At 42.2% G+C, this 19,352-nt stretch overlaps 1 protein-coding gene across 9 annotated transcripts in view; it reads right to left on the bottom strand.

Moving 5' to 3' along the window:
• Positions 1–19,352, bottom strand: part of atp11a (ATPase phospholipid transporting 11A) — an 85,876-nt gene that overhangs the window by 28,034 nt on the left and 38,490 nt on the right. For 8 of the 9 annotated variants that reach the window (XR_004209931.1, XM_031824166.1, XM_031824167.1 and 5 more), the window contains exons 2-17: positions 16,805–16,927; positions 16,221–16,310; positions 15,903–16,091; positions 14,950–15,078; positions 14,525–14,628; positions 14,360–14,410; positions 14,180–14,244; positions 13,215–13,296; positions 12,570–12,720; positions 11,406–11,603; positions 11,120–11,293; positions 10,467–10,633; positions 9,461–9,532; positions 9,218–9,291; positions 8,397–8,500; positions 457–638 (exon numbers count right to left, since the gene is read on the bottom strand). Coding sequence is in view for 8 of the 9 variants with exons in the window: in XM_031824166.1 (XP_031680026.1) it covers positions 457–638; positions 8,397–8,500; positions 9,218–9,291; positions 9,461–9,532; positions 10,467–10,633; positions 11,120–11,293; positions 11,406–11,603; positions 12,570–12,720; positions 13,215–13,296; positions 14,180–14,244; positions 14,360–14,410; positions 14,525–14,628; positions 14,950–15,078; positions 15,903–16,091; positions 16,221–16,310; positions 16,805–16,927 (1,955 nt within the window). In the remaining variant the exon portion in view is untranslated. The remainder of the gene's footprint in view (positions 1–456; positions 639–8,396; positions 8,501–9,217; positions 9,292–9,460; positions 9,533–10,466; positions 10,634–11,119; positions 11,294–11,405; positions 11,604–12,569; positions 12,721–13,214; positions 13,297–14,179; positions 14,245–14,359; positions 14,411–14,524; positions 14,629–14,949; positions 15,079–15,902; positions 16,092–16,220; positions 16,311–16,804; positions 16,928–19,352) is intronic. The other variant, XM_031824162.1, reaches the window with a different exon arrangement.

Genomic DNA, 19,352 nt, shown 5'->3' with positions numbered 1-19,352 from the left:
AGTGAGGTTGACTTTCAGTTGGATCAAATCAAATTGTATTAGTCACATGCGCCGAATACAACAGTGAAATGCCCCTAACCAACAGTGCAGTTTCGAAAAATATGGAAAAGAATAAGAGATAAAAGTAACAAGTAATTAAAGAGCAGCAGTAAAATAAATACTCTACAGTTGCTAATCTACTCTCTACTCTACTCTACTCTGTCTCTCAAGCCCCATACAATGTTAGCTCTAAAGAGAGTTGCCCTTAATATAACTCTTCTGTCCAGAATATACAAATATAATTAGTAGAAGCAATAGATCTAAAAATCCACAAGATAGTGGTTCTGATTCTACGTTGTGATTCTAGATCGGGACCTGTCCTCGACAGCGGTGGCCCCATGAATATATAAATAGAATTGGGTAGAAAAGACAATGTAGATTGTATGATTCTACGCTGCTGTGGTTCCAGAACGTTACCTGTCCTCCACGGCGGTGGCCCCCAGCAGTACGAAGTCCTTCTCAATGAGGTCATAGGCCTCGGCCAGCTTCCTGTCTCGGTCCTGCAGGGCCAGCTTGGCGCTGTTCAGCAGGTGACACGTCTCCTCATACTGAGCCACGCTCAACTTTCTGTACGCCACGCACAGTGTCCGTAGGCCCTCCTGAAGAGAGAGAGAGAGAAATATGTTTAGCTTTGATATGATTACCGGACACTGATGTTGCAGTTGACAATCCGATAATAACAATTATTCCACTGTTCTGTTAGCTTTTTCCCCCATTAAAAACAGTCAATGACATCACTGACAGAGCAGTGGGTTACAAAAAGCTGCAGTTTGCACAGACTGGCATCGAGGGATGTCCCACTGGGCAGAGTTTATACCAGTTTAGTCTGTGGCAGTAGACTTTTTATTTTATTTGAAATTTAAAAAAAGGGATGGATCAGCTTAATATTGCAGAAAGAATATTGGTTCCATAAATGTAATTGTCTGCATCATTTCCAATCCCCCATATATTTTTGGGGTAAATATATATATCCATACACACATGCAGACATATACACATATACACATACACATACCTATATAGACATACATACCTTTGTAAGAATATACCTTTATTATTATTCCCCGCAAACCCTTCCACCGATCCCCCAATTGGAGTAAACTAATAAACACTTCGGCTTTTTACCTTCAATTTATACATCTTAAACACATTTTACATAGACAGTCTATTTTACAATAGTTATTTTTAGTTTGTTTTTAGTCCTTCCTCTGTTTCTGATGTCCATCCAGTTTGATGATTTCTATTTGTAACTGTGCTATTTCACAAACGTTCTGAATCTATATACATTTTACAGACCCAGTATGTTTTCCATGTTTTATCTTGTTATTAGTCCCACCCTTCAGCTCCATTCAACCCCTCCCATCTATCTCTCAACACCATCCATTTTGGATTTCTATTTGCCATATATTTTTCAACTGTGCTGTGATGCTTCACAAACGACTTGAACCTTTCTATTCTCATAGCTTCTACAGATTGTAAATGAAAAATAAACATTTTTGCTAAAATAATAATTATATTATTGATTGATTGACTATGGCTTTTCAAATCACCCAGTATTGCTGTCTGCAGCGTTAGTTCTAGGCAAATGTTGCTATTATTCAGCCATTCCTGGACCTGTGACCAAAAACGAGCATATGGACAGTACCAAAATAAATGATCTAATGACTCTGCCTCCTCACAGCAGAATCTGCAGAGGTGGGAAGATTGTATCACCAATATATATAACATTCTATTAGTTGACAGAATTTTGTATAGTCATTTAAATTGAAATATTTGAAGTTTTGCATCCGGCGTTGTTCTGCGTATCAATTCATAAACCATGTGCCATGGAATGGGTACATCGAAAATCTCTTCCCAACTATTTTGCAATTTATATGGCACAGCTGTCAGTTTTTTGGTCCTTAAATGAAATTGGTATATGTTTTTATTTATCACCCTTTTCTTTAACCATTTATGTTCTTTAATACAGGGCCGACATACAAGTTCCTTACTTTTTTCCACTTCTACTTGCCTCTTCCATTTTTGTGGTAATGCTGCAATTAGTTGGTTGTAATTTTGGGTAGAGCAGACATTTCCATATGTTTGTGTTAGCTGCATTGTGTGACATAACTCCACTAGTCCTATTTATGATATGATTCACTAAAATTATACCTTTTTAAAAAAGTACTTTTTTTAAAATCAATTAGTATATTTGAATTTAACTACAATATTTGTTGTATTATTTGTTCTGTCTTTTCAGGTGGATTAAACTGAAATTGCAACCAGCTTTCTAAGCCTTGTTTAAAAAATAAAGGTATTTTGGAGATTATTTCCTTTTCCAACAATGGAAAGTGGGCAGGTGTATTCTGAATAAAGGGAAAAGGCCCTTCTTGAACATAGGATGAGACATTCGTACCAATTTACTAGAGAACCAGTTGGGATTTAAGTATAACTTTTGTATGACTGATGCCTTTAGTGAGAGGTCTAATGCTTTAATATTTAATCATTTCTGCCCACCAAATTCATATTCGTTATATAAATCAAATCAAATTGTATTTGTCACATACACATGGTTAGCAGATGTTAATGCGAGTGTAGCGAAATGCTTGTGCTTCTAGTTCCGACAATGCAGTAATAACCAACGAGTAATCTAACCTAACAATTCCAAAACTACTACCTTATACACACAAGTGTAAAGGGATAAAGAATATGTACATAAAGATATATGAATGAGTGATGGTACAGAACGGCATAGGCAAGATGCAGTAGATGGTATCGAGTACAGTATATACATATGAGATGAGTAATGTAGGGTATGTAAACAAAGTGGCATAGTTTAAAGTGGCTAGTGATACACGCATTACATAAAGATGCAGTAGATGATAGAGTACAGTATATACATATGAGATGAGTAATGTAGGGTATGTAAACAAAGTGGCATAGTTTAAAGTGGCTAGTGATACACGCATTACATAAAGATGCAGTAGATGATATAGAGTACAGTATATACATATACATATGAAATGGATAATGTAGGGTATGTAAACATTTTATTAAGTAGCATTGTTTAAAGTGGCTAGTAATATATTTTACATCAATTTCCATTAATTCCCATTATTAAAGTGGCTGGAGTTGAGTCAGTGTGTTGGCAGCAGCCACTCAATGTTAGTGGGCCCATTTCATTTTATCTGGCTTGCCGTTCCAAATAAAATGGAATATTTTATGTTCATATAATTTAAAAAGCAGGTCACCAGGTATAGGCAAAACCATAAGCAAATAGGTAAGCTGTGATATAACTAAAGAGTTAATCAGGGTGATTTTTCCACAAATAGACAGGTATTTTCCTTTCCATGGTAGCAAGATCTTATCTATTTTTTGATAACTTTCTATAAAAATGTATTGGAGTGAGAACATTTCTTTCTTTTGGGATTTGTATACCCACATCTCCGTCAGACCATTTTATTGGGAAACTACATGGTAATGTAAAATTTGCATTTTTTTAGTGATCCAATACGTAATATTAGCATAATTTGGTTTTAATCCAGAGAGAATAGCAAAAGTATCTAGATCCTCAATGAGGCCGTGGAGAGACTAATTGTGGTTTTAAAATAAAACACGAATCATCAGCGTACAATGACACCTTGGTTTTTAAGCCACAGATTTCTAATCCCTTAATATTATTGTTTGATCTAATCTTAGCAGCTAACATTTCGATGGAAATAATAAATAGATATGCCGATAGTGGACAACCTTGTTTTACTCCTCTAGAGAGTTTAAAACTTTCTGAGATGTAGCCATTATTTACTATTTTACACCTAGGGTTACTATAAATAACTTTAACCCATTTTATAAGAGATTCCCCAAAATTGAAATATTCTAGGCATTTATATATAAACTCCAGTCATACTTTATCAAAAGCCTTTTCAAAATCAGCTATGAAAACCAGGCCTGGTGTCCCCGATATTTCATAGTATTCTATTGTTTCCAGTACTTGTCTTATATTATCTCCAATGCATCATCCATGTAAAAAACCTGTCTGATTAGGATGAATAATATCTGACAATACTTTTTTTATTCTATGCACCAAGCATTTTGCTAGGATTTTTGAATCACAACACTGAAGTGTAAGAGGTCTCCAATTTTTTTAATGGACTGGATCTTTATATATACCACTTGGGTCCTGTTTCAGTAATAATGATATCAGACCTTCTTGTTGCGTATCTGATAATCTACCATTTATATAGGAGTGGTTAAAACATGCTAATCATGGTCCTTTGAGTATATAAAAAACGTTTTGTATACTTCCACTGGTATGCCATCCAGCCCTGGAGTTTTCCCATCCTTAATACTTCCACTGGTATGCCATCCAGCCCTGGAGTTTTCCCATCCTTAATACTTCCACTGGTATGCCATCCAGCCCTGGAGTTTTCCCATCCTTAATACTTCCACTGGTATGCCATCCAGCCCTGGAGTTTTCCCATCCTTAATACTTCCACTGGTATGCCATCCAGCCCTGGAGTTTTCTCATCCTTAATACTTCCACTGGTATGCCATCCAGCCCTGGAGTTTTCCCATCCTTAATACTTCCACTGGTATGCCATCCAGCCCTGGAGTTTTCCCATCCTTAAAGGCCCCAATTGCCTCAAGCAGTTCCTCCTCTGTAATTTGGCCTTCACATGAGTCTTTCTGTACAGATGTTCATTTTACAATATTATTAGGAAAACAATTCATACAATTAGTTTCAGTTAGTGGAGATGGAGGAGCCTGAAATGAAAACATATTCTTAAAGTACTTTACTTCCTCTTTCAATATATCATTTGGTGAATCATGCGTGACTCCATTTGTAACAAGTTTTAATTTAAAAAAATTGGTAGCATTTCTATATTGAAATAATTTGGTTTATTTTCCCCCATATTCCATCCAGTTTGCTTTATTATTATAATCTATTACACTGGATCTTTCTTGAATAAGTTCCTCCATTTCTTTTTGTTTTTCCTCTAACTTATTCTGTGCCTCTATAGTACCGTTTTTATTGCTATCTAACTGTACTGTTAGTCCTTCAATTTCCTTTGTTAATATGGACTCTTTTGATCTAAATTGCCTTTGTTTTATAGATGAGTACTGAATTGCATGGCCTCTAAAGGCACACTTAAAAGTGTCCCATACAATAAGGGGATCTGCTGTACCTATGTTAGGTCTGAAAATGCCCGTTATAAATTATTCTGTCCTAGATCTAAACAATTTATCATCTAGTAGGCTTTGATTAAATTTCCAATACCCTCGCCTACGTGGAAATTCCGTAAGAGTAATATATATGCCAATTATGTGATGATCCGACTGCATTCTGTCCCCTATCAACACTTTTTAAAACTTTTGGTGCCAGAGAGAATGGCATAAGAAAGTAGTAAAGACGACTCGCTTGATTAAGCCTCCGCCATGTATATCTCACTAGTTCAGGGTATTTAAGTCTCCATATATCCACTAATTCCAATATATCCATGATATTCATGATTTCCTTAAGTGCCTGAGGGTGATAGTTTGTAGTGTGATTTCCTTTCCGGTCCATAGAGGTATTTAAGACCGTATTAAAATCTCCCACCATAATAATAGAGTCTAGTGTTGCTTTTAGAGTTTATCAATTCTTATATATATTTTCAAAGAAGCTTGGATCATCATTATTCGGACCTTATAGGTTAATAAGTCATATCTGTTTATTGTCCAATAACATATTAAAAATAATCCATCTACCTTGATAATCTGTTTGGACAATTTGCACATTTGGATCAAAATTACTGTTAATTAATACCATCACCCCTTTTGAATTTCTTTGCCCCTGGGAGAAATATATTTCGCCCCCCCAGTTCTTTTTCCACAAAACTTAATCTAAAATTGTTGAATGGGTTTCCTGTAAACAATAGATAGATTAGAATAGATTATATTCCTTCTCTTTTAGCCAGGTAAATACTGATCGTCTTTTCTTATTATCTGCTAGGCCATTACAACTGTAACTGGCTATACTTATTTCACCACTTACCATAATGAGACACAACTTTCAATTCTATTTATCAAAATATATATGTTTGTAAACATACCATTAAAAAGTAACATGATGATTGAGTGTCTATATAGCTGTACCATGATATTTGCATTGCTACTAAGTAAACTTCCAATTGGTCCCCAATATTCCTCCCTCTAAAAGCCCTCCTCATCCCGAGCTGGGCCGTCATCCCAATGCCCGGCAGACCACCTCCGACCCCCCGTATCCCATAGCCCTGAACAGACTGGGATCCATCCTTCGAAAAGTGCACAGTGCCATTTACCGAATTGAAGTAGATTAACTGCCAAATGCATTTCCATCGCCCTCACCTCGATTTGTATTATATATAGCTGTGGATCATCCTCTATTGTCCCTAACATCTTTTACTCCTTCGCAACAGTTGTGGGATACACACATACACCCACACACACTCAACCCTTTCCCCCCACACAACCATAAACTCACATTCTCAACAGTTGTGGGATACACACATACACCCACACACACTCAACCCTTTCCCCGCACACAACCATAAACTCACATTCTCAACAGTTGCACCATCCCAGAGCCCAACTCAAGAAAGGTCCTGATTTACAAATGCACTTACTGTTGCAGCTGTATGAGAAGGCCTGCAAGACCATGCAAAAAAATGTGCAGAAATTGAGAGATTTTATTAACCATTGTCACATTCTAGATGATGGAGGTCAAACGTACACCTTTTCTCTGAAACACCCACAATACGGTCCCCCGTATTGACCGTATTCCCAAGCATCTCCATGCAGTCAGACTTTTGATTTTGTGCCACCAGGGTCACAATAATATACCCCCTCTCTGAATGTCTGAGTGTGACCCCCTCACCATGGGTTACTGCAGCTAGTGTTGCCTGCACTGCCACTGCCTGGGTGGGGGCACCCCACCGGAATCCCCACCCTGCTAGGTACAAGGTGATCAAGGTTCTCATTAGTAGCTTTGAGAATGTCCTTGTGTAGTATGCTCTCCCTTTAGGGGGCTTTGGCTTTGCAGGACCAACCCTGCCAAGCAGGCTCAGAATCTTGAGTGGGCAGTGCTGCTCTTGGTCTCTGACCGCATTTTGGCTGCATACAGACCGCTTACAGCAGGCCCATAAAACAGTTAGGGACTTCTCCTTAGTATCCGGATCATTCAGGTGGGTGTCTAGGGTATAGGGTTGTGGACCGTACCATTAAATTAGGATCATAAATAAATAATTAGATATAATTTATTTTAAAAATTTAGTTCCCCATGATAGAACAATAAATAAATCAAATGTATAATTTATTTTAAAACTGTTCCACCATGATAGGACAATAAATAAATAAGACGTATAATTAATTATAAAAGTATATCCATCATCTGAAGAACATTGAAAGCTCTCTCATACCCCGGCTTACAGCAATACATTGGTTCTGGGATATGTGGCAGTAGACTTATGACCTTGACCTTTCACATAAGCAAACACACGCACACACACACACACACACACACACACACACACACACACACACACACACACACACACACACACACACACACACACACACACACACACACACACACACACACACACACACACACAAACACACAAACACAAACACACACACACACACACACACAAACACGCACACAAACACGCACATGAACAGTGAGACCTCAGTTCTGACATTCTCTCGGCGCCAGTCTGGTTCACACCAGCATCACCGCTGGCCATCCCATTGTAACGTAACCAGGGAAACACAGTCTCCCTGACAGTCAACAGAAACGGGTCGGCACCGCTGCCAACGGCAACCCAAACTGCATCCACAATTATGTCATCCTTGGCAACCAGCCTGTCCTGATTCTGTCAGTGTGGCGTTGGAGAGATTGGGCCAGAGCCACGGACACACAGGGATCAGTAGACTATTTCCACGTTGGCACCAAACACTCCATAATGACAGTCGATCACCATCTCAGTTACATTCCATATACAACTTGGAACTTTTGGTGGCCAACATCTTAAGTAAGGACACTACCACTAAAGGATACAATAATCAGTTAGCATTTAGCAGGGTCTACCATACAGCCATATGACAATATACACCTCAAGCAAAGCAAAAATGAATCAGTTAGCATTTAGCAGGGTCTACCATACAGCCATATGACAATATACACCTCAAGCAAAACAAAAATGAAAGTCAAAAACGCATTTGAGGTCAGAAACTCTGGAAGTCTGATTTTGGAGCTACTTTATGACAACGGCCTCTAGTGTCTGATAGTGGCTGTATGTGTGTGTGTGTGTGTGTGTGTGTGTGTGTGTGTGTGTGTGTGTGTGTGTGTGTGTCCTTACCACAGCGTTGTGCTCCACTCTGGCTTTGACCTGCTCCACCTTGCCAGAGATCACCCTGGGGAAGATGGAGGAGTCGGCCCCTTTACAGAACAGGTAGTACTCCCCTGTGGACAACCACACAGTTAAAACAGGTTCCTCATTAGCAGAGAGAAGCATCATTAGTTTGCAGCAGTGTGTGGCAGACAATACTAGAGATGTTCCTCAGTGAGACTGACTCTACCGTCATTAGTATGCCTTCTGCCTGTTGACCTCCTAGCACATATATGGCCCACACACACGCACAGAATAATGACTGGATTGCCGTAGTAATGACTGCTTTCATCTATAAAAAGCACCAGCCACTCCCATACAGATACATCTAGTTTCTATGTTCTAGTATCATAATGGTAGTAATTGTACTATAGTACAGTAACATCTAGTTTCTGTGTTCTAGTATTATAAAATGGTAGTAATTGTACTATAGTACAGTAACATCTAGTTTCTGTGTTCTAGTATTATAAAATGGTAGTAATTGTACTATAGTACAGTAACATCTAGTTTCTGTGTTCTAGTATTATAAAATGGTAGTAATTGTACTATAGTACAGTAACATCTAGTTTCTGTGTTCTAGTATCATAATGGTAGTAATTGTACTATAGTACAGTAACATCTAGTTTCTGTGTTCTAGTATTATAAAATGGTAGTAATTGTACTATAGTACAGTAACATCTAGTTTCTGTGTTCTAGTATCATAATGGTAGTAATTGTACTATAGTACAGTAACATCTAGTTTCTGTGTTCTAGTATTATAAAATGGTAGTAATTGTACTATAGTACAGTACCTGTGGTGGACCTGACGATAACACTCATTCTCCTTCTCACAGAGTCAAAGGTCAATACCTCCAGCAGCTCAAACCTGGATGCAAGAGAGAGAAAGGGAGAAAGAGGTTGGGTTACTGACCACACACACATACACACACACACACACACACACACACACATACACACACGCACACACACACGTACACACACAAAGATAAACTGATGCCCACAGGCCTTGGCTGGAGTAATGGACACACACTGACCTCTCGACCTCATCCTCCCTATTAAGAATCTCCATGTGACTGTCCTTCAGCCGCAGATAGGTGAAGCCAAGCCTGGGGGAAAGAGGAATATACCATTACTGTCAGAACAGGGGAGCAGGTTAAACTGCAGTTAAATGTATGGCTATACAGTGCATTCTGGAAAGTAATGATACCCCTTGACTTTTTCCATATTTTCTTTCGTTACATACAGCCTTATTCTAAAATGGATTACATTTATGTAAATAAGGCATTTTGGTTATTTATTTATAATAAAAACCTGTTTTCTCTTTGTCATTATGGGATATTGTGTGTAGATTGATGAGTGAAAACTATTATTTCATCAATTTTAGAATAAGGCTGTAACATAACAAAATGTGGAAAAAGTCAAGGGGTCTGAATACTTTCCAAATGCACTGTATATTATCTATCTATCTAGTTCTTATCTATCTATCTGGTTCTTATCTATCTATCTAGTTCTTATCTATCTATCTAGTTCTTATCTATCTATCTGGTTCTTATCTATCTATCTGGTTCTTATCTATCTATCTGGTTCTTATCTATCTATCTGGTTCATTTCAAATGGCTGGGAGGAGGAAAGACGTTCTGCGTTGTGTGTGTGTGCACGAGTCAGTGAGTGATTGAGAGACAGTGATTGAGTGAGTGAGTGAGTGATTGTGATTGGGTAATTGGGTGAGTGAGTGTGTGATTGAGTGTGATTGAGTGAGTGAGTGAGTGATTGAGTGAGTGATTGAGTGAGTGGGTGATTGAGAGAGTGGGTGATTGAGAGAGTGGGTGATTGAGAGAGTGAGTGATTGAGAGAGTGAGTGAGAGTGATTGGGTGATTGAGTGAGTGATTGAGTGAGTGATTGGTTGAGTGATTGAGTGAATGAGTGAGTGATTGGGTGAGTGATTAAGTGAATGATTGAGAGTAATTGGGTGATTGAGTGAGTGATTGAGTGAGTGAGAGTGAGTGATTGGGTGAGTGAGTGAGTGTCAAGCCAGTCACCTCTTCATGCCCTCCACCAGTGCCACCTCGTCAGGAGAGGATGATATGTAGAAGGAGGTGGCCTTGTTCTGGTGGATACCCATCTTGATGCCATCCACTGTCTCCTCCTCCTTCACCTGTACCGTGTGGCACAGACACAACGCCCGGAAGAACAACTCCTCAGACTCCTGACAAGCCAAGCACAGAGAACATGCCACACACACGTATCAACACATACATACAGGAAACATACACTTTGAATACATCATTTGGATCCATAGTAAAACACAATCCATGTTTCCTGAAGGTCATGCTTCTTAGTCCCCGTACACACAGACACACAGAAGACAAAGGAATGGCACAGGCTGGTCACCGGAGTGAAGCGGCCCTCTCTAGTCCTGGCACACAGCAATGTGTGTGTGTGTGTGTGTGTGTGTGTGTGCGTGTGACACTGGATCCCTGGGTGGATGAATGTGTCATCCTTAGAGAAGGTATCAGTGTCACTCTGAGTTTAGGGTTCACCCAGGACATCCAGGTAAAAGCTGTTAGTATCCAGCTGGTCTTCATATGGTAATGAAACAATATCTGACCCTGCATCAGTGGTTAGAGAGGGGTAACTTGTCCTGTACATATTTGTACAGTCCATCAAGTGACAGTGAAGCTCTCTGTCTCACCCTGCCCCCTGGTCCAGGTGAGGAGTCGATCATGTCCATGCTGGTTGACCCTGGCATGACCTGTCCATTACAGATGGCATCAGGGACGTAAACATAGCCGTCCACACAGCACTCTATAAACTCCATGTTGTTCTCTGTCAGGGTGCCTGTCTTGTCTGTAAACACGTACTCCACCTGGAAAACACACACATTCAGGTAAGAGTGGTGAGTGTGTGTGTGTGTGTGTGTGTGTGTGTGTGTGTGTGTGTGTGTGTGTGTGTGTGTGTGTACTGTGTGTATAGCCTACCTGTCCCAGTTCTTCATTGAGGTCAGATGTGTTAACCTGAGCCCTCTCTCCCAGTTCCTCGTCAAACATCTCATCATCCCACATGATGAAGTAGGACCCCAGGAACTTCTGCATCTCCACGGTAACGTACATGGACACGGGGATGATGTAATTAAACAACACCATGAAGGCCAGGAAGTCTGTGAACGCCCGGATCAACTGGAGAGAGAGAGGAGGGAGGTATGAGGAGGGAGAGGGGGGAGGAAGGACAGTCAGATGTGACAGGGAGAGAGAGAGGAGGGAGGTATGAGGAGGGAGAGGGGGGAGGAGGGACAGTCAGAGGTGACAGGGAGAGAGAGAGGAGGAAGGGAGGTGTGAGGAGGGAGAGGGGGAGGAGGGACAGTCAGAGGTGACAGGGAGAGAAAGAGGAGGGAGGGAGGTATGAGGAGGGAGAGGGGGAGGAGGGACAGTCAGAGGTGACAGGGAGAGAGAGAGGAGGGAGGGAGGTATGAGGAGGGAGAGGGGGAGGAGGGACAGTCAGAGGTGACAGTGAGAGAGAGAGGAGGAAGGGAGGTGTGAGGAGGGAGAGGGGGAGGAGGGACAGTCAGAGGTGACAGGGAGAGAGAGAGGAGGGAGGGAGGTATGAGGAGGGAGGAGGGACAGTCAGAGGTGACAGGGAGAGAGAGAGGAGGGAGGTATGAGGAGGGAAAGAGGGAGGAGGGAAAGTCAGAGGTGACAGGGAGAGAGAGAGGAGGGAGGGAGGTATGAGGAGGGAGAGGGGGAGGAGGGACAGTCAGAGGTGACAGGGAGAGAGAGAGGAGGGAGGGAGGTATGAGGAGGGAGAGGGGGAGGAGGGACAGTCAGAGGTGACAGGGAGAGAGAGAGGAGGGAGGGAGGTATGAGGAGGGAGAGGGGGGAGGAGGGACAGTCAGAGGTGACAGGGAGAGAGAGAGGAGGGAGAGGGGGAGGAGGGACAGTCAGAGGTGACAGGGAGAGAGAGAGGAGGGAGGGAGGTATGAGGAGGGAGAGGGGGAGGAGGACAGTCAGAGGTGACAGGGAGAGAGAGAGGAGGGAGGGAGGTATGAGGAGGGACAGTCAGAGGTGACAGGGAGAGAGAGAAAGGGAAAGTGAGAGGTAAAAAAACATCAGCTATTGCATAAAAATGATTGTAGTTTTATAACCTACTATATGGCGTTGCCTCTCTGTGTCAGTCTTCTGGTTGTAGAAGGGCTCGTCTTTGTCCGGGTCAGCCTGCCACACATACTTCAGCACTGTGTTGATCAGAGCCTTGCTGATCAGGATGCACAGGTACACTATCAGATACGCATTCATTGACCTGGAGGGGGAGACAGAGAGGAGGGGGAGACAGAGAGGGGGGAGACAGAGAGGGGAGGAGAGACAGAGAGGGGAGGAGAGACAGAGAGGGGAGGAGAGACAGAGAGGGGGGGTGAGAGGAGAGGTGACAGAGAGGGGAGGAGAGACAGAGAGGAGGGGGAGACAGAGAGGGGATGAGAGACAGAGAGGAGGGGGAGACAGAGCGGGGATGAGAGACAGAGAGGGGAGGAGAGACAGAGAGGGGGGGTGAGAGGAGAGGTGACAGAGAGGAGGGGGAGAGATGACAGAAAGGAGGGGTGACAGAGAGGAGGGGAGACCGATGCAAGAGGAAACGACATAAGAATGTCTTCAGGAACGGTGGACCGTCTGAACGGGTCTTTATGGGGAAATGGATATGATGCAATTAGATGGCAATCAACATTAAGTGAACCTGTCTGGAAACATGGTAAACATGCATCATACAGTGGAAAACACAACCATGTTGGTGGGCCTTACTTCTCCACTGCAGAGCGTTTCTGGGACTTGGACTGGTAGTTGAGCGCCATCTTGGTCTCCATACCAGTGTAGATGGCAACAGCTAGGAGACACAAACCAGAGGGTCAACTTGGGGAGACATTTCACATCTGTGAAGATGAAGAAAAGAGACTAGGAAAGGGAACAACACTGTAATATTGAGATGCAGCCCTGATGACAATAATATCAGTCAGATCTGACAAGTCTCTGTCAGTACTGAATACTGTCATGGTGTCCTACAATTATCTGAGAAATCAACTCCCATCACACTCATCTGATTTCATAATAAGACTTGGCTTGCAGTCATGTCATCTCATGCAGTGTACTGACTGCATTCCTGCTTGACAGTTTGTAATATTCTCACTCATACAGGTCTGTACAGGCCTCAGCAGCTGGCCTCAATATGCAGCCCACAGTGTGAACACAGGAACTTAATGATTTGGAAAGGAACCTAGGAATCCATTTTAGATTCTATAACTGATGTCATTACAAGGTCACCCAGTGTAGTGTCTTTAGATTCTATTAGTGATGTCATTACAAGGTCGCCCAGTGTAGTGTCTTTAGATTCTATTAGTGATGTCATTACAAGGTCACCCAGTGTAGTGTCTTTAGATTCTATTAGTGATGTCATTACAAGGTCGCCCAGTGTAGTGTCTTCAGATTCTATTAGTGATGTCATTACAAGGTCACCCAGTGTAGTGTCTTTAGATTATATTAGTGATGTCATTACAAGGTCACCCAGTGTAGTGTCTTTAGATTCTATTAGTGATGTCATTACAAGGTTGCCCAGTGTAGTGTCTTTAGATTCTATTAGTGATGTCATTACAAGGTCACCCAGTGTAGTGTCTTTAGATTCTATTAGTGATGTCATTACAAGGTTGCCCAGTGTAGTGTCTTTAGATTCTATTAGTGATGTCATTACAAGGTCACCCAGTGTAGTGTCTTACCATATATGTGCTGTGTGTTTTTCAGTGTCGCCCCTCTGAGAAGTAGGTTCTCAGATCCTAAAGGCCTGAAGAAAACACAGAACACACTTCTCTGTTAGAAAATATATATATATTTTTTTGTGCAAACACACGAGCAATGACTTCCTGAATTTGGAGTCAATTTCCTGGGTATGGATTTACCTCGCGATGGGCTCGTTTCTGTCCGAATAAATATTGATTCGGCCCACGAATCTGTCCAAGGAGAGAGGGAATGCATGTGTAAGTTGGTGTGTTTTGCGTTGTTTTTCTCTATACAACCAGTTCTGATTGTCTGGATGCAGTGTTGTGTGCAGTGTTGTCACTCACTTGTAGAGGTCTGGTTGTGGTTGTTCACATTCAATAGAAGCCTGTAGAGTATCGAAATCTTCCTCTGTGATGAAGGCCTTAGTGTCCTGCACAGCATAGTAGGTCTTTGTGGAGGGATGGAGGGATGGAGAGAGTCACAGCGAGATCAGGAACACACCGAGCCAAGACGCATCTCACACTACCCCTCTAATGAAACAGAATACAAACTCTCTCTCTCCATTTTACTCCATCTCTCTATATCCCTCACATACACACTCATACCCTCTCTCTCACTCACTCTTTCCTCTCTGTCCCCTGTCTCCCACGCTCACTCTCTCTTTTACTCTTCTGTTCTCCCTCAACTCTATCCCATTCTTTCTTTATCTCTGCCTCAGCCACCTCTCCCATCTCCCCCCTCCTCTCTCTCAGTCAGAGTGTAGTGTTACCTTGTGACTGGACTCCCCATCCAGACTGGCTGTAGTGACAAAACAGGTCCCGTCCTCCCTACTGGTGGAGAGAAGGATGAGGTCACAGGGGAACGTCTCATCTTCCTTGATCAGCACCACATCACCCACCTGGGAGAGAGGGAAGGAAGGAAGGAAGGAAGGAAGGAAGGAAGGAAGGAAGGAAGGAAGGAAGGAAGGAAGGAAGGAAGGAAGGAAGGAAGGAAGGAAGGAAGGAAGGAAGGAAGGAAGGAAGGAAGGAAGGAAGGAAGGAAGGAAGGAAGGAAGGAAGGAAGGAAGGAAGGGTGAGTTGGAAGGTAGAGCGTGAGAGAGATGGCTTTAGCTCAATAGGATAACACAGTCTTGAGTTGTCTAAAGCAGTGGTTCCCAAACTGTGGGTCGGACCCACTTGTGGGTCACTGAGGGTCCAGGTTGGTAGCGGGATGACCTTTGTTGTGCATTGCAAAACATTTTACCTAAAAAATTGGAAAGTAAACAACTGAAACCAAATTAGAAAGTGTGTAGAAAAGATAATGGACATATATATATATTTTTTAATAATAGTCTAGAATCTTTGAGAACTTACAATCAACAAAATAAAACTAGATAGATTGTTTTAGAATGTTTTGAGCATAATAACACAGCATTAGCCATGTTAAAATATGCAGGAAATGTGCTTAAAAATTGCACAACTTTCTCTCAGCTCCATGACAAAATGTGTAGAATTGCAGGAAATTAGCTTTAAAATTGAAAAATGTTCTCTCCGCTGCCAAAATGATATTTGGTACTTATTCTTTGGTCTGTTTATATTTTTTTCTCTGCTCAACCCTTATGGTGGGTCGTGACTCCAAATTAATGTATATTTTTGGGTCACGAAGCAAGAAAGTTTGCCAACCCCTGATCCAAAGAACCCAGGTTTGATCCCTGGTCATTTTCAGCTGTAGGATGATACGTACCCTCAGCTTACGACTCTGTTTCCTGATCACCTTCCCATGCTGCACCTCGTGCACAGGACACTGGTTAATAGCATTGTCTGCTTTGTGCCTGAGCCAGTCCTCATAGCCCTGTTTGATGGCCGTGACAGTGATGACAAAGAAGAGAGGTAGTCCGCTGGTGATGGGACTGGTGGGAGTGTCAATTATCAACTGAAAAGGGCGAGAGAGAAAGAGAGAATGATCTATTGTTATCTGAAACCTCTGAGTTTGACAGATTTATATTTCTTGTCAACAAAACCTTAAATTGACTCAAATTGAATCTACCAGTCAAGATCTGACCTGGACAAGAAATATGATGAGGAAGTAGAAATTGGCAATTCTTCTAAACTGCTCAAACAAATTCTTCGGAACAAAATTCCAGAAGGTGTACTGTGGAAAGGGAAGCAACAGCAAATGGTATAACATGGTTGTAACGTGGTTGTAATGTGGTTATAATGTGGTTGTAATGTGGTTGTAATGTGGTTATAACATGGTGGTTATAACGTGGTTGTAATGTGGTTGTAGCATGGTTGTAATGTGGTTATAACGTGGTTGTAATGTGGTTGTAGCATGGTTGTAATGTGGTTATAACGTGGTTGTAATGTGGTTGTAATGTGGTTATAACATGGTTGTAATGTGGTTATAACGTGGTTGTAATGTGGTTGTAGCATGGTTGTAATGTGGTTATAACGTGGTTGTAATGTGGTTGTAGCATAGTTGTAATGTGGTTATAACGTGGTTGTAATGTGGTTGTAGCATGGTTGTAATGTGGTTATAACATGGTTGTAATGTGGTTATAATGTGGTTGTAATGTGGTTATAACATGGTTGTAATGTGGTTATAACGTGGTTGTAATGTGGTTGTAGCATGGTTGTGGTTCTCACCTTGGAGGAGATGATGCGGTTGTCGGGGTACCTCTGGGGAATGTAGGCCTCTGCTCCCGGTGGGGGCTCCTTGTTTCCGATGTACACCGTCCTGGTGTCCACCCAGTTCTCCTCTCCAGCACACTGCACAGAGGTCAAGACGTCAAAGGTCAATGCCAGGTCAGCACACAGGTCAGGTCAGATCATGACAGGACAAATGTAGCCTCATTGCCTGGCTGGGGGCCTGACTGGCTGGTTGTCAGGCAGTTGCTTCCTGCTCCAGCCAGCATGTCTTTGTCTCACCAAACTTGGTTAGTGTTGTTGAATGCAGAGACAGTCTGGCAGACACAATAGCATTACAGAATAAATGACTGTGTTGAGTGTAATAAAGTGGCGACCTAACAAACACAACACAACAGACCTCCAGTAGCAGTGAGTAAGGGCTCTGAGTCATGTAACCGGGTGGGGAATGATAAATGAGTGTTGGCTACAAGCCTTTCACCTTACAATAACTCTCCCATTCAACACTAACTATGACACACGCCTATATACAAACACACACCAACACACACCACAACACCATAGGAAGGTCAACCCACTGATTTCACACCTGTCTGGAATAGTCAAATAGAATAGAATCTAATCAAACAGAATCAAATATAAAAAGAGGGAAATTAAATCAAATATAATATCATCTTAAAGTAATTTCCTTACTCGCTGAGCCTTAAGTTACTAAATGGGTTGCGTCCAGTAGAGTGCTACATGTTTGCCCATGTCTGTTTATCACCAGTGAGCCAGCTCAAGAATCTGGACAAGCCCAGACAGAGAGACACTGAGGGGATTTGATTAATCCCCCGGGCATGCCCCAAGTGAACTGGGTTAGCATTGACTGCATTCCATTTAGAACCGGGCTACCTCCCGGGTGTGAGCCGGGTGCCCCATTCTGAGCATTCCAACACTAACTTTCTAGCCTGTATTGCCAATCAGAGCATGTATATAATGCTATACTTTCCTTAGAATACCTCCTTCATCTGAATATAGTGTATATCCTGAGTTCCATAGATATTGGTCATGTCTTATGTTTGGTTAGCATGTTATACTTTGTATGTATCCTGAGTTCTGACAATTTGTCTTGTATGTGAATGTGTTGTATCCATGTCCCCTTTGTATTCCCTCCAGACCAAAACCTTACCTACCGGCCTTTCAAGCCATTCCATATCGCCATCCTAACCCCCATGTGCTCCTGTGTCCATTTGCGGTGCCTTTTTTTAATGAGTTAATAAATACCCTGAACTGGAAACCTTGTCTTAGACCATCATTCCTGTATTCTTACAAATGCACCATAGTGGCAATATCACTCCTCAACCTAGCCTAAGATACAGTCAACCTAGCCTAAGATACAGCCGACCTAGCCTAAGATACAGACGACCTAGCCTAAAATACAGTCCGACCTAGCCTAAGATACAGTCGACCTAGCCTAAGATACAGTCAACCTAGCCTAAGATACAGTCAACCTAGCCTACGCCACAGTCAACCTAGGCTAAGATACAGTCAACCTAGCCTAAGATACAGTCAACCTAGCCTAAGATACAGTCAGCCTAGCCTAAGATACAGTCAACATAGCCTAAGATACAGTCAACCTAGCCCAAGATAGTCAACCTAGCCAAGAGACAGTCAACCTAGCCCAAGATACAGTCAACCTAGCCTAAGGTAGTCAACCTAGCCTAAGATACAGTCAACCTAGCCTAAGGTACAGTCAACCTAATCTAAGGTAGAGTCAATCTAACCTAAGATACAATCAACATAGCCTAATATACAGTTCGACCTAGCCTACGATACAGTCAACCTAGCCTAAGGTAGTCAACCTAGCCTAAGATACAGTCAACCTAGCCTAAGGTACAGTCAACCTAATCTAAGGTAGAGTCAATCTAACCTAAGATAAAGTCAACCTAGCCTAAGATACAATCAACATAGCCTAATATACAGTTCGACCTAGCCTAAGATACAGTCCGACCCAGCCTAAGATACAGTTCCACCTAGCCTACGATACAGTCCGACCCAGCCTAAGATACAGTTCCACCTAGCCTAAGATACAGTCCGACCCAGCCTAAGATACAGTTCCACCTAGCCTACGATACAGTCCGACCCAGCCTAAGATACAGTTCCACTAGCCTACGATACAGTCCGACCTAGCCTAAGATACAGATCCACCCAGCCTAAGATACAGTCCGACCTAGCCTAAGATACAGTCCAACCTAGCCTAAGATACAGTTCCACTAGCCTACGATACAGTCCGACCTAGCCTAAGATACAGTTCCACTAGCCTAAGATACAGTTCCACCTAGCCTAAGATACAGTTCCACCGGGCCTAAGATACAGTTCCACCTAGCCTAAGATACAGTTCCACCGGGCCTAAGATACAGTTCCACCTAGCCTAAGATACAGTTCCACTAGCCTAAGATACAGTTCCACCTAGCCTAAGATACAGTTCCACCTAGCCTAAGATACAGTCCGACCTAGCCTAAGATACAGTTCCACTAGCCTAAGATACAGTTCCACCTAGCCTAAG

Source organism: Oncorhynchus kisutch, linkage group LG5 (genome assembly GCF_002021735.2).
Source record: "Oncorhynchus kisutch isolate 150728-3 linkage group LG5, Okis_V2, whole genome shotgun sequence".
NCBI classification, from domain to species: Eukaryota; Metazoa; Chordata; class Actinopteri; order Salmoniformes; family Salmonidae; genus Oncorhynchus; species Oncorhynchus kisutch.
Note: the sequence above shows the minus strand (reverse complement) of the source record. Positions and strands in the feature narration are given on the sequence as shown.